This window comes from Salmo trutta, chromosome 3 (assembly GCF_901001165.1).
Source record: "Salmo trutta chromosome 3, fSalTru1.1, whole genome shotgun sequence".
Taxonomy (NCBI): Eukaryota; Metazoa; Chordata; class Actinopteri; order Salmoniformes; family Salmonidae; genus Salmo; species Salmo trutta.
Window position 1 is genome coordinate 67643897 of NC_042959.1, and position 14658 is coordinate 67658554.

Below are 14658 nucleotides of genomic sequence, written 5' to 3' on the forward strand. Positions count from 1 at the left end.
ATGGATATGGAGATTATTCAATAAACACAAGTTGCTATACATTGGTACAGTAAATTAGAGGAAGATGGCAGTGTGTGAGCTTTCAATTTATTAGGTGAGTGAGAGGATTATCAGTACAGAATGAACCTTTGTTTTGGCTCCACTTATACTGACTGAATGCTTCTGCTGCATAGTGACAATGTTGAATGGTACTCATTATATTACTGTGGAGCAACACAACATGTAGCACCTGCCCAGTGGAGAATGTATTCAGAATGCTATGGAAATGGGTTAGCTGTTAGCTACGGGAGAGTCTACTCTGCAGCTGTGGTGGAGTTTTGCAGGTGTGTCAAACGGTTCGTACCTCTGTTTGTGTCAGTAACTGTATTTTGTCTGCATGTTGCATCATGCTGGAGCGCAGGGCTGGGGCCCTGTGAATTATAGGTGTGAGTGTCAGAAAGCTTTCAGTTCCCTGGCTGTAATTGCTACCTAGCAGAACAGGAAAGAGGAAACCCCTCAGTCTGTCAACAAAAGCCCCGCTCCCCGCCATCCACCTCCCCCTGTCAACCAATAGGAATACCACTTCCACTCCGGGGCTCGACGTTCGTCCTTCAAAATAGGGGGAGACTTCCTCTCTTTCCTCCTTTACCCTTCTCATTACAGGGGGGTCACTTGCGAGTGACTTTATGAAGTCAGCATCAATATGCACCAATCAGGTCCTTTTTTGAGGAATGTGTTGACCCAGCACTAAATATAGCCCTGGTAATTAGAGCTATCTCTAGCAGCTCTCCTTTCTCTGTCTCCGTCTCTGGCTGTGCTAGTGGCCCACTCCAGATCAGGCTCACGAAAACGCAGGCAGGGGAAAACTGGCATAATTGGCTTCTTTTGAGAGAGAGAGAGAGACTGAGGGAGAGTGGACGAACGCGGCAGGGCCGGTTGTGAGAGAGAGAGAGAGAGACAGCCGGTGAGTGGATGAGATGAGTTTTCTAATTGGCCAGCGTGGAGATAAGGGGCCCCTGGGAGTGCTCTGTAGTGCCGTGCGGAGCCATGCACGAGGAAGTAGAGTAGCAGCACAACAGCCAGTCTGCTTGTTGTGTTTTAATACACTGAGTGTCTGTCCATGACATAGACTGACCAGGTGAATCCAGGTGAAAGCTATGATCCCTTATTGATGTCACTTGTTAAATCCATTTCAATCAGTGTAGATGAAGGGGAGGAGACAGGTCAAAGAAGGATTTTTAAGTCTTGAGTCAATTGAGACATGGATTGTGTTTGTGGACAAAAGATTTAAGTGCCTTTGAATGGAGTATGGTAGTAGCTGCCAGGTGCACTGGTTTGAGTTTGTAAAGAACTGCAACGCTGCTGGGTTTTTCATGCTCAACAGTTTCCCGTGTGTATCAAGAATGGTCCACCACCCAAAGGACATCCAGTCAACTTGACAACTGTGGGAAGCATTGGAGTCAACATGGGCCAGCATCCCTGTGAAACGCTTTCAACACCTTGTAGAGTCCATGCCCTGATGAATTGAGGCTATTCTGAGGGCAAAAGAAGGTGCAACTCAATATTAGGAAGGTGTTCCTAATGTTTTATACACTCTGTGTATATTGTATACAGTGCACGAAGTATCTGTTTCTCTGAGGGCTTTATTCAGACCTACAGTCAAGTATCTGTTTCTCTGAGGGGTTTATTCAGACCAACAGTCAAGTATCTGTTTCTCTGAGGGCTTTATTCAGACCAACAGTCAAGTATCTGTTTCTCTGAGGGCTTTATTCAGACCTACAGTCAAGTATCTGTTTCTCTGAGGGGTTAATTCAGACCAACAGTCAAGTATCTGTTTCTCTGAGGGGTTTATTCAGACCAACAGTCAAGTATCTGTTTCTCTGAGGGCTTTATTCAGACCTACAGTCAAGTATCTGTTTCTCTGAGGGGTTAATTCAGACCAACAGTCAAGTATCTGTTTCTCTGAGGGGTTTATTCAGATCTACAGTCAAGTATCTGTTTCTCTGAGGGCTTTATTCAGACCTACAGTCAAGTATCTGTTTCTCTGAGGGGTTTATTCAGACATAGTCATTTAATTGTCGCGAGCCATTCATCCTATTACGTTTCACTATGGCAGCTAAAGCTTTCTGTTGAGATCTGGATAGCTTCCCTGAACTGTAAAGGACAATGTCCCGCCTGTCTGCCTTTCTGCCTGGTGTTTAGGCCATTCACCACAGTAATTATATTGTCCGTGGCATAATGCAAGGCATTGTGGAGATATTCATGAGTTATCTTCAGAAATGCAGAGTGAGAGAGAGAGCGTGAGAGAGAGAGCGAGAGAGAAAGAAAAACAGAAACACTGACAAATGTCTCCTTCCAAAAAGCCTTGAGTGGTAAACACAGATAAACAGTCTTGCTGCCTCAGGTCACCACACAGTCAAAACACAACACTTCCAGAAGAACCTTGTCGTTCATGGAGAGGCTTGAATATAGCCAGGCACACACACGTGTACTCTACCCACACACAGACCTTTTCCAGCGAGCCCTTCATTCTCTAGTACGGCCTTTGTGTGTTTCTCAGCAGGCAGGCAGATAGATAGCTATACGGACAGACAGACAGACGGCGCCGACAAAGATGGCCGCCTCGCTTCGCGTTCCTAGGAAACTATGCAGTATTTAGCTTTTTTATTTGTTATTTCTTACATTGTTACCGCAGGTAATCTTAGGTTTTACTACATACAGTCGGGAGGAACTATTGGATATAAGAGCAACGTCAACTAACCAACATTACGACCAGAAATACGACTTTCCCGAAGCGCATCCTCTGTTTGGACCACCACCCAGGACAATGGATTGGAATCCAGCAGGCGACCAAAAACAACGACGCCGTAGAAGAAGGGGCAGACGGAGCGGTCTTCTGGTCAGGCTCCGTAGACGGGCACATCACGCACCGCTCCCGAGCATACTACTCGCCAATGTCCAGTCTCTTGACAACAAGGTAGACGAAATCTGAGCGAGGGTAGCATTCCAGAGAGACATCCGAGACTGTAACGTTCTTTGTTTCACGGAAACATGGCTCACTCGAGACACCGTATCTGAGTCGGTACAGCCACCTGGTTTCTTCACGCATCGCGCCGAAAGAAACAAGCATCTCTCTGGTAAGAAGAAGGGTGGGGGTGTAAGCCTTATGATTAACGAGACGTGGTGTGCTCATACAGGAACTCAAGTCATTTTGTTCACCTGACTTAGAATTCCTCACAATCAAATGCCGACCGCATTATCTACCAAGAGAATTCTCTTCAATTATAATCACAGTCGTGTATATCGCCCCCCCCAAGCAGACACATCGACGGCCCTGAAAGAACTTCATTGGACTCTATGTAAACTGGAAACCACATATCCTGAGGCTGCATTTATTGTAGCCGGGGATTTTAACAATGCTAATCTGAAAACAAGGCTCCCCAAATTCTATCAGCATATCGGTTGTGCTACCAGGGCGGGCAAAACCCTAGACCACTGTTATTCTAATTTCCGCGACGCATATAAGGCCCTCCCCCGCCCTCCCTTTGGAAAAGCTGTCCACGACTCCATTTTGTTGCTCCCAGCCTGTAGACAGAAACTAAAACAGGAAGCTCCCGCCCTCAGGTCTGTTCAAAGCTGGTCCGATCAATCGGATTCCACGCTTCAAGATTGCTTCAATCACGTGGACTGGGATATTGTTGTTGCTGCGAACAACAACATTGACGAATACGCTGACTCGGTGTGCGAGTTCATTAACAAGTGCACCGGTGATGTCGTACCAACAACGTCTATTAAAACATTCCCTGGCCAAAGCATTCGCGCAAAACTGAACGCGCGAACCACTGCTTTTAATCAGGGCAAAGTGACCGGAAACATGACCGAATACAAACAGTGTAGCTATTCCCTCCGCAAGGCAATCAAACAAGCTAAGCGTCAGTACAGAGACAAAGTGGAGTCGCAATTCAATGGCTCAGACACGAGAGGTATGTGGCAGGGTCTACAGTCAATCACGGACTACAAAAGAAAAATCAGCCCCGTCGCGGAACACGATGCCTTGCTCCCAGACAGACTAAACAACTTTTTGGCTTGCTTTGAGGACAATACAGTGCCACTAACACGGCCCGCTACCAAAACCTGCGGGCTCTCCTTCACTGCAGCCAACGTGAGTAAAACATTTAAACATGTTAACCCTCGCAAGGCTGCCGGACCAGACGGCATCCCCGGCCGCGTCCTCAGACCATGCGCAGACCAGCTGGCTGGTGTGTTTACAGACATATTCAATCAATCCTTATCCCAGTCTGTTGTCCCCACATGCTTCCAGAGGGCCACCATTGTTCCTGTTCCCAAGAAAGCTAAGGTAACTAAGCTAAACGATTACCGCCCGTAACACTCACTTCCATCATCATGAAGTGCTTTGAGAGACTAGTCAAGGATCATATCACCTCCACCCTACCTGACACCCTAGACCCACTCCAATTTGCTTTCCGACCCAATTGGTCCACAGATGACGCAATCGCCATCACACCGCCCTAACCCTTCTGGACAAGAGGAATACCTATGTAAGAATGCTGTTCATCGATTACAGCTCAGCATTTAACACCATAGTAACCTCCAAACTCGTCATTAAGCTCGAGACCCTGGGTCTCGACCCCGCCCTGTGCAACTGGGTCCTGGACTCCCTGGCGGGCCGCCCCCAGGTGGTGAGGGTAGGTAACAACATCTCCACCCCGCTGATCCTCAACACTGGGTCCCCACAAGGGTGCGTTCTCAGCCCTCTCCTGTACTCCCTGTTCACCCACGACTGCGTGGCCATGCACGCATCCAACTCAATCATCAAGTTTGCAGACGACACTACAGTGGTAGGCCTGATTACCAACAACGACGAGATGGCCTACAGGGAGGAGGTGAGGGCCCTCGGAGTGTGGTGTCAGGAAAATAACCTTGCACTCAATGTCAACAAAACAAAAGAGATGATCGTGGACTTCGGGAAACAGCAGAGGGAGCAGCCCCCTATCTACATTGACGGGACAGTAGTGGAGAGTTTTAAGTTCCTCGGCGTACACATCACGGACAAACTGAAATGGTCCACCCACACAGACAGCGTGGTGAAGAAGGCGCAGCAGCGCCTCTTCAACCTCAGGAGGCTGAAGAAATTTGGCTTGTCACCAAAAACACTCACAACCTTTTACAGATGCACAATCGAGAGCATCCTGTCGGGCTGTATCACCGCCTGGTACGGCAGCTGCTCCGCCCATAACCGGAAGGCTCTCCAGAGGGTAGTGAGGTCTGCACAACGCATCACCGGGTGCAAACTACCTGCCGTCCAGGACACCTACACCACCCGATGTCACAGGAAGGCCAAAAAGATCATCAAGGACAGCAACCACCCGAGCCACTACCTGTTCACTCCGCTATCATCCAGAAGGCGAGGTCAGTACAGGTGCATCAAAGCTGGAACCGAGAGACTGAAAAACAGCTTCTATCTCAAGGCCATCAGACTGTTAAACAGCCATCACTAACATTGAGTGGCTGCTGCCAACATACTGACTCAACTCAAGCCACTTTAATAATGGGAAAATTGATGTAATCAATTTATCACTTGCCACTTTATATTATTTATATTAGATAATGTTTACATAACCTACATTATTCATCTGATATGTATATACTGCACGCTATACCATCTACTGCATCTTGCCATCTTGATGTATTATTAGATGTATCACTAGCCACTTTAAACAATGCCACTTTATTTAATGTTTTCATAACCTACATTACTCATCTCATATGTATATACTGTACTCTATGCCATCCTGATGTAATGTATCACTAGCCACCTTAAACAATGCCGTGTTATATGTTTTCATACCCTACAATACTCATCTCATATGTACACTGCTCAAAAAAATAAAGGGAACACTTAAACAACACATCCTAGATCTGAATGAAATAAATAATCTTATTAAATATTTTTTTCTTTACATAGTTGAATGTGCTGACAACAAAATCACACAAAAATAATCAATGGAAATCCAATTTATCAACCCATGGAGGTCTGGATTTGGAGTCACACTCAAAATTAAAGTGGAAAACCACACTACAGGCTGATCCAACTTTGATGTAATGTCCTTAAAACAAGTCAAAATGAGGCTCAGTAGTGTGTGTGGCCTCCACGTGCCTGTATGACCTCCCTACAACGCCTGGGCATGCTCCTGATGAGGTGGCGGATGGTCTCCTGAGGGATCTCCTCCCAGACCTGGACTAAAGCATCCGCCAACTCCTGGACAGTCTGTGGTGCAACGTGGCGTTGGTGGATGGAGCGAGACATGATGTCCCAGATGTGCTCCATTGGATTCAGGTCTGGGGAACGGGCGGGCCAGTCCATAGCATCAATGCCTTCCTCTTGCAGGAACTGCTGACACACTCCAGCCACATGAGGTCTAGCATTGTCTTGCATTAGGAGGAACCCAGGGCCAACCGCACCAGCATATGGTCTCACAAGGGGTCTGAGGATGTCATCTCTGTACCTAATGGCAGTCAGGCTACCTCTGGCGAGCACATGGAGGGCTGTGCGGCCCCCCAAAGAAATGCCACCCCACACCATGACTGACCCACCGCCAAACCGGTCATGCTGGAGGATGTTGCAGGCAGCAGAACGTTCTCCACGGCGTCTCCAGACTCTGTCACTCTGTCACATGTGCTCAGTGTGAACCTGCTTTCATCTGTGAAGAGCACAGGGCGCCAGTGGCGAATTTGCCAATCTTGGTGTTCTCTGGCAAATGCCAAACGTCCTGCATGGTGTTGGGCTGTAAGCACAACCCCCACCTGTGGACGTCGGGCCCTCATACCACCCTCACGGAGTCTGTTTCTGACCGTTTGAGCAGACACATGCACATTTGTGGCCTGCTGGAGGTCATGTTGCAGGGCTCTGGCAGTGCTCCTCCTGCTCCTCCTTGCACAAAGGCGGAGGTAGCGGTCCTGCTGCTGGGTTGTTGCCCTCCTACTGCCTCCTCCACGTCTCCTGATGTACTGGCCTGTCTCCTGGTAGCGCCTCCATGCTCTGGACACTACGCTGACAGACACAGCAAACCTTGCCACAGCTCGCATTGATGTGCCATCCTGGATGAGCTGCACTACCTGAGCCACTTGTGTGGGTTGTAGACTCCGTCTCATGCTACCACTAGAGTGAAAGCACCGCCAGCATTCAAAAGTGACCAAAACATCAGCCAGGAAGCATAGGAACTGAGAAGTGGTCTGTGGTCACCACCTGATGAACCACTCCTTTATTGGGGGTGTCTTGCTTATTGCCTATAATTTCCACCTGTTGTCTATTCCATTTGCACAACAGCATGTGAAACTTATTGTCAATCAGTGTTGCTTCCTAAGTGGACAGTTTGATTTCACAGAAGTGTGATTGACTTGGACTTACATTGTGTTGTTTAAGTGTTCCCTTTATTTTTTTGAGCAGTATATATACTGTACTCCATACCATCTATTACATCTTGCCTATGCCGTTCGGCCATCACTCATTTATATATTTTTATGTACATATTCGTATTCATTCCTTTACACTTGTGTGTACAAGGTAGTTGTTGTGGAATTGGTAGATTACTTGTTCGATATTACTGCATGGTCGGAACTAGAAGCACAAGCATTTCGCTACACTTGCATGTGACAAATACATTTGATTTGATTTGAGACAGGCAGACGGACAGGCAAACAGACAGGCAGACAGGAAGACATACAGAAAGACAAACAAACCGATAGACAGGCAGGCAGGCAGAAGGGTTGTTGTCAGGTACTCTCATTAGCGTGGTTATAACCCCTCCCATTTCCAGGTAAAAGACACTCTTAAGGGCCTCCCGAGTGGCTCAGCGGTGTAAGGCAGTGCTAGCGGCGTCACTACAGACCCGGATTTGATCCCAGGCTGTGTCTCAGCCGGCTGCGACCGGGAGACCGTTGAGGCGACGCACAATTGGCCCAGCGTCGTCCGGGTTGGTGGAGGGTTTGGCCGGCCGGGATGTCCTTGTCCCATCGCTGTCTAGCAACTCCTGTGGCGGGCCGGGCGGAGTGCACGCTGACACGGTCACCAGCTGTAGTGTGTTTACTCCGACACATTGGTGCGTTGGCTTCCGGGTTAAGCAGGCATTGTGTCAAGAAGCAGTGCGGCTTGGCGGGTCGTGTTTCGGAGGACGCATGGCTCTCGACCTTCGCCTCTCCCAAGTCCGGGAGTTGCAGCGATGGGACAAGACTGTAACTACCAATTTGATATCACAAAATTGGGGAGAAAAAGGGGTAAAAAGTATAAATACAAAACCAAAAAAACACTCTTATTGAAGAAGAGTCTTCCTATAGGGAGAGGAGCGCTGTTGAAGACTGTTTTGTATTATTATTCATCATCGGGATATTATTCATCAGAATGGTTCTCCGCAGTACATTGAATATGGACGCCACTCTCACTGGCCCTCTGTCCGTCTGTATGCCTTTCTCTGTCTCCTCTCGCTCTCTCCCCCCTCTCTCTCTAATTCACTCTCCCCCTTCTCTCACTCTGTTTCACTCTCTCTCTCTCTCTACTCCTTTCATCATTTCCTCTGAAGCAGCACTAATACAGCCATCCTGCCGTAGCCAGTTTGTTGAGCAATCAGACTATCTGCCCAACATTGAGTTCATTTTTCTCAGGCAAATCTATTCTGAATATATTTAAGCCTAGTTATTTTCTGAGGATGTTTATACCATCCTTCACATTTTTTTTATGTAAAACTGGGAGGTTTTTTTGACTGCATGGTTTATTGTTGTCAGGTGATTTTTGTCAAGGTGAAATCTGCTTGCTCATTGTATTCCAGATGACACATAATGATGTATCATATTATCACTGTCATTCTCCCTTGGTAGGTGTACCTATCTATTCAAAGCCGGATGGTTCCACTGAAGACTCAGGTGTTTATTGTGGAGAGAGCGTAGCTCTCAGATGGCAGCACAGGGTTCAACTATCTGCCGTGATCCGGGGTGACAGGTCAGACAGAGAAGAGCGCTCTTGAGAAACTGTCTGAAAAGGTTATTCTGTATTTAAAGACGAAGCAGATTATTCATACACTCTTAATATTTTAACAAGGCATGGCAAATAAAGCACTAGACAGGAGAAGGCAAAGGTTTTGTGTCAGCGGAAAGAGATATCTTTCTGTAGTAATTGGGATGGAGGAGAAGTATGATTTGTAACTCAGTGATATAACTGTATCATACAGAATGTCTGGAGGGGCATCCTCCATGTGCAAAAAGCACCCAGTTCGCATTTACGTTTTCTGTCATTATTAGTCTATATTCTAGCATAATTTTGTTACTAATGGCAGCATCTTGAGGTTTATATACAGTGGGGAGAACAAGTATTTGATACACTGACGATTTTGCAGGTTTTCCTACTTATAAAGCATGTAGAGTCTGTAATTTTTATCATAGGTACACTTCAACTGTGAGAGACGGAATCTAAAACAAAATCCAAAAAATCACATTGTATGATTTTTAAGTAATTAATTTGCATTTTATTGCATGACATAAGTATTTGATCACCTACCAACCAGAAAGAATTCCGGCTCTCACAGACCTGTTAGTTTTACTTTAAGAAGCCCTCCTCCTAAAAATTACAGACCTCTACGTGCTTTGTAAGTAGGAAAACCTGTAAAATCGGCAGTGTATCAAATACTTGTTCTCCCCACTGTATGATCTAATATCCTGTATAGCTCATACTGGAGGAAGTAGCCCATCAGTCAGAGAGCTACTCTCTGTGATGTATCATAAAGGGCCTTCTCTCAAGGCCTGAAACTGGTTCATGTACTTCATCAATGGAAGAGAAGTGCAACTTCACTTTAAGTAGAGTGAGTTGTATTGAGGCCTTGTAAAACACCAGCTTGTACTTTAAAACTCTGTGTGGTGGAGCCATTGGTTCTTGGTATTTATGTCCTCTGGGACCAGCTAAAGCCTCTTGTTTGTGTTCCAAATGGCACCCTATTCCCATAGGGCTCTGGTCAAAAGTAGTGCACTATATAGGGAATATGAGGCTATTTGGGACACAGCCCTTGTTTGATCCTCTTCATCTTGTGTGTGTTGTGTTTTACTCAGGTCTGATCATCCTTCATGCTGTGTGTGTTGTGTTTTACTCAGGTCTGGTCATCCTTCATGCTGTGTGTGTTGTGTTTTACTCAGGTCTGGTCATCCTTCATGCTGTGTGTGTTGTGTTTTACTCAGGTCTGGTCATCCTTCATGCTGTGTGTGTTGTGTTTTATTCAGGTCTGGTCATCCTTCATGCTGTGTGTGTTGTGTTTTATTCAGGTCTGGTCATCCTTCATGCTGTGTGTGTTGTGTTTTACTCAGGTTTGGTCATCCTTCATGCTGTGTGTGTTGTGTTTTACTCAGGTCTGGTCATCCTTCATGCTGTGTGTGTTGTTTTACTCAGGTCTGGTCATCCTTCATGCTGTGTGTTGTGTTTTATTCAGGTCTGGTCATCCTTCATGCTGTGTGTGTTGTGTTTTACTCAGGTCTGGTCATCCTTCATGCTGTGTGTTGTGTTTTATTCAGGTCTGGTCATCCTTCATGCTGTGTGTGTTGTGTTTTATTCAGGTCTGGTCATCCTTCATGCTGTGTGTGTTGTGTTTTACTCAGGTCTGGTCATCCTTCATGCTGTGTGTGTTGTGTTTTATTCAGGTCTGGTCATCGTTCATGCTGTGTGTGTTGTGTTTTATTCAGGTCTGGTCATCCTTCATGCTGTGTGTGTTGTGTTTTATTCAGGTCTGGTCATCCTTCATGCTGTGTGTGTTGTGTTTTACTCAGGTCTGGTCATCCTTCATGCTGTGTGTGTTGTGTTTTATTCAGGTCTGGTCATCGTTCATGCTGTGTGTGTTGTGTTTTATTCAGGTCTGGTCATCCTTCATGCTGTGTGTGTTGTGTTTTATTCAGGTCTGGTGGAGGTGGTCTGCAGTGTTTTCAGTGAGGCAGCCGTCCTGTACGTGGAGAGAGAGGAGAGGCCTGGGAGGAAGAGTAGCCATGATCTCCTGTTGTCTCTACTGGACACTCTGCACAATGTACTGACCAGCACATCCAGAGTGGTGCGCATTGCACTCCAGGTATGCTAAACGTACAGTATCTAGGGCTGCACAATTACTCCACTTCACATCGGAATCATGTGCAATATCCATATCGCAAGAGATCCATATTGCATGCAATACCTTGAACAGGGTACCTACCTAAAACAGGGTACCTACCAATACCCTGTTTTCATCATTTACTCTGTTTGTCGTCTCTCTCCCTTTCTCTTGGGGCTGCTTCCCACACATACCAAGCCCCGCCCCCTGTCACTCAAGCAGCACAGCTCCTCCTCCTTCCTGTTAGTCGTTCTATGTTTGCACAGCTCCTCCTCCTTCCTGTTAGAGTCGTTGTATGTTTGCACAGCTCCTCCTCCTTCCTGTTAGAGTCGTTCTATGTTTGCGCAGCTCCTCCTCTTTCCTGTTAGAGTCGTTCTATGTTTGCATGCTGCTCTGTTAGGTCATTGCAGTCAACAGATTGTTTCTAACAAGAGCGATGCTGCTTTTCACTTTGCGTCTTAATATAAATCATTCTATTTCTATGATTCCAACAGTTCACTCAAGGGTTTTGGTGTATATCGCATGTCAAATCGCAATATTTGGTAAGAAAATCGCAATCCCAATATTTGGTAAGAAAATCACAATTAGATTTTTGGCCCATATCATGCAACCCTACCTGTATCCATAATCTCTTTTAGAACAGGCTGGGGAGTGTGTGTGTGTGTGTGTGTGTGTGTGTGTGTGTGTGGGGGTGGGTGGGTGGGTGGGTGGGTGGGTGGGTGGGTGGGTGGGTGGGTGTGTGTGGGGGTGGGTGGGTGGGTGGGTTGTTTGGGATCCACATTAGTCAACACTTCTTACAAAAACAAGTACCGTAATTTCCGGACTACTAAGCGCACCTGAATATAAGCCGCACCCACTGAATTTAAAAAAATATATTATTTTGAACATAAATAAGCCGCACATGTCTATAAGCCGCAGGTGCCTACCGGTACATTGAAACAAATGAACTTTACACAGGCTTTAACGAAACACGGCTTGTAACAAAAATAAATAGGCTTTAACGAAACACGGCTTGTAACAAAAATAAATAGGCTTTAACGAAACACGACTTGTAACAAAAAATAAAACATTTGCAGTAAGCTTTAGTTGTCTTTTTGCACTGAGTCAATTCCTCACGCTGCTGTTTCCAACGTCTTATCATCGACTCATTAAGACCAAGCTCCCGTGCAGCAGCTCTATTTCCTTTTCCAACAGCCAGATCAATCGCCTTCAACTTGAAAGCTGCATCATATGCATTTCTCCGTGTCTTTGCCATGATGAGGGTGACAAAATGACTACCGTAATCAGAATGATGGGAAGTTTGAGAGCGCTCAATTTAATCTAAACAGTAAACAAAAAAGTTGTTTGACCTTAACCCGTTCGGCAATTTCATTGGTCTAATGAAAGCTTCATGCCGCCAAAAAACTGAGCACGTCACAGAATGTGTTTTTTTAGAGAAAAAAAAATTGAAAGCGGGAAAAATCCATATATTAGCCGCGTCATTGTTTAAGCCGCGGGGTTCTAAGCTGGGAAAAAAGTTGCGGCTTATAGTCCGGAATTTACGGTAGTGATGAAGTCAATCTCTCTTCCACTTTGAGCCATGAGAGATTGACATGCATATCATTAATGTTAGCTTCCTATGTACTTTTAAGGGCCAGCCGTGCTGCCCTCTTCTGAGCCAATTCTAATTTTCCTAAGTCCCTCTTTGTGGCACCTGACCACACGACTGAACAGTAGTCCAGGTGAGACAAAACTAGGACTTGTAGGACCTGCCTTGTTGATAGTGCTGTTAAGAAGGCAGAGCAGCACTTTATTATGGACAGGCTTCTCCCAATCTTAGCTACTGTTGTATCAATATGTTTTGACCATGACCGTTTATAATCCAGGGTTACTCCAAGCAGTTTAGTCACCTCAACTTGCTCAATTTCCACATTATTAATTACAAGATTTAGTTGAAGTTTAGTGAATGATTTGTCCCAAAAACAATGCTTTTAGTTTTTGAAATATTTAGGATTAACTTATTACTTGCCACCCATTCTGAAACTAACTGCAGCTCTTTGTTAAGTGTTGCAATCATTTCAGTCGCTGTAGTAGCTGACGTGTATAATGTTGAGTCATCCGCATACATAGACACACTGGCTTTACTCAAAGCCAGTGGCATGTCATTAGTAAAGAATGAAAAGGTAAGGGGCCTAGACAGCTGCCCTGGGGAATTCCTGATTCTACATGTCTATGCATGTGTGCGTGCGTTGGCAGAGGGCTTGAGTGTGTGTGTGTAGGGCACTCAATGTCCACCTATCACATCTAGGTGACTCACAGTGAGGAAGTAGCTATATTTTGTGGCGTACAGAATGTCAGCCACCAGGGGGAGACTCATCAAGGCCTGGTGACAGACGGAGTATACATCACGAGGCGATGGCTCCATCTGCTGGACGTGCCAGGTTTTGACGGGCTCTCCGGCCAGGACTAATTCGGACTGATTGGGGATTGGTGAGTAATCAAGGGCTGATTGCTCACCAGCTGTACAAGTCGCATAAAGCTGCCAGAAGGGCAGCACACAAGGGAGAGACTGGGGGAGGAAAGGACTCCCGTATAGTTGGGGACGGTAACAGGAGGGAGTTCAGTTTTTGACCCCCACAGGATACAGCAAGACCCGGAGCCCAGAAGACGGTATCATGGAGAGGGTCTCTTGGGGGAGACCTATTCTTTTCTTTTGGACTTTTATTTTAATAAACACCTTTGAAACTGAGCTAATCCTACTCTGTCCGTGTCTGATCTGTGTAAATATTTTGACCCAACCCCCTGGTCTGCCACAATTGGTGGAGAATGCAGGCATTCTGATAATGTAGTCAGATCAGGGTTGACGTTTACACAGCATCAGCATGGACGAGTTGATAGCTCAGTTCATCCGCGCCCAACAAGCCCAACAGGCGGTTCAGGAACGAACGCTGGAGGAACAGTGGCTACAAAACGTCCGCTTTGTTGAGGAAATCAGGAAGCTACAAGGAGGAGCGTCTACTGAATCACATCCAAACAAGTTTTTAATCAAGCTAACAGAAGATGATGACATCAAAACCTACCTCTGTACATTTGAATGGACAGCACTACGGGAAGGATGACCAAGGCAGAAGTGGGAATGCCCAAAAGGCCTATTGGGACCTGAACGATGAACAGGCGGCTAACTATGACGGACTCAAACGGGAGATACTCAGCCGCTACGGGTACAGCCTGGCCCATCGGGCTCAACTATTCCACGACTGGAGGTTCGTAGCCGACGCATCCCCCGAGCCCAGATGAGTGACCTACTGCGAGTCACCAGGAGGTGGCTCCTAACCGATGTATCCACCCTCTCCATCCTAGACAAAGTGGTCCTGGATTGCTTCCTACGGGCACTACCCCACGACATGAAGAGGGCAGCGAGTCTATGCACGCCCCAGACCTTGGAGGGCCTCCTGGAAGCAGTGGAGACGCATCAGAACCCTCGGGCCCTGCTGAGTGGAAGCCGGGCTGAGTCGGCGTCCTGTTCGAGGAGTCGGAAGGACAGCCCCACTGCTGTGTACCCCGAACC

The 14658-nt window shown here is 46.5% G+C and overlaps 1 protein-coding gene across 1 annotated transcript in view; it reads left to right on the forward strand.

The window, feature by feature from the left end:
* Window positions 1–14658, forward strand: part of LOC115185199 (serine/threonine-protein kinase ULK4-like) — a 121388-nt gene that overhangs the window by 30262 nt on the left and 76468 nt on the right. The window contains exon 3 of the mRNA XM_029745708.1: window positions 10927–11093. Coding sequence (XP_029601568.1) covers window positions 10927–11093 — 167 coding nt within the window. The remainder of the gene's footprint in view (window positions 1–10926; window positions 11094–14658) is intronic.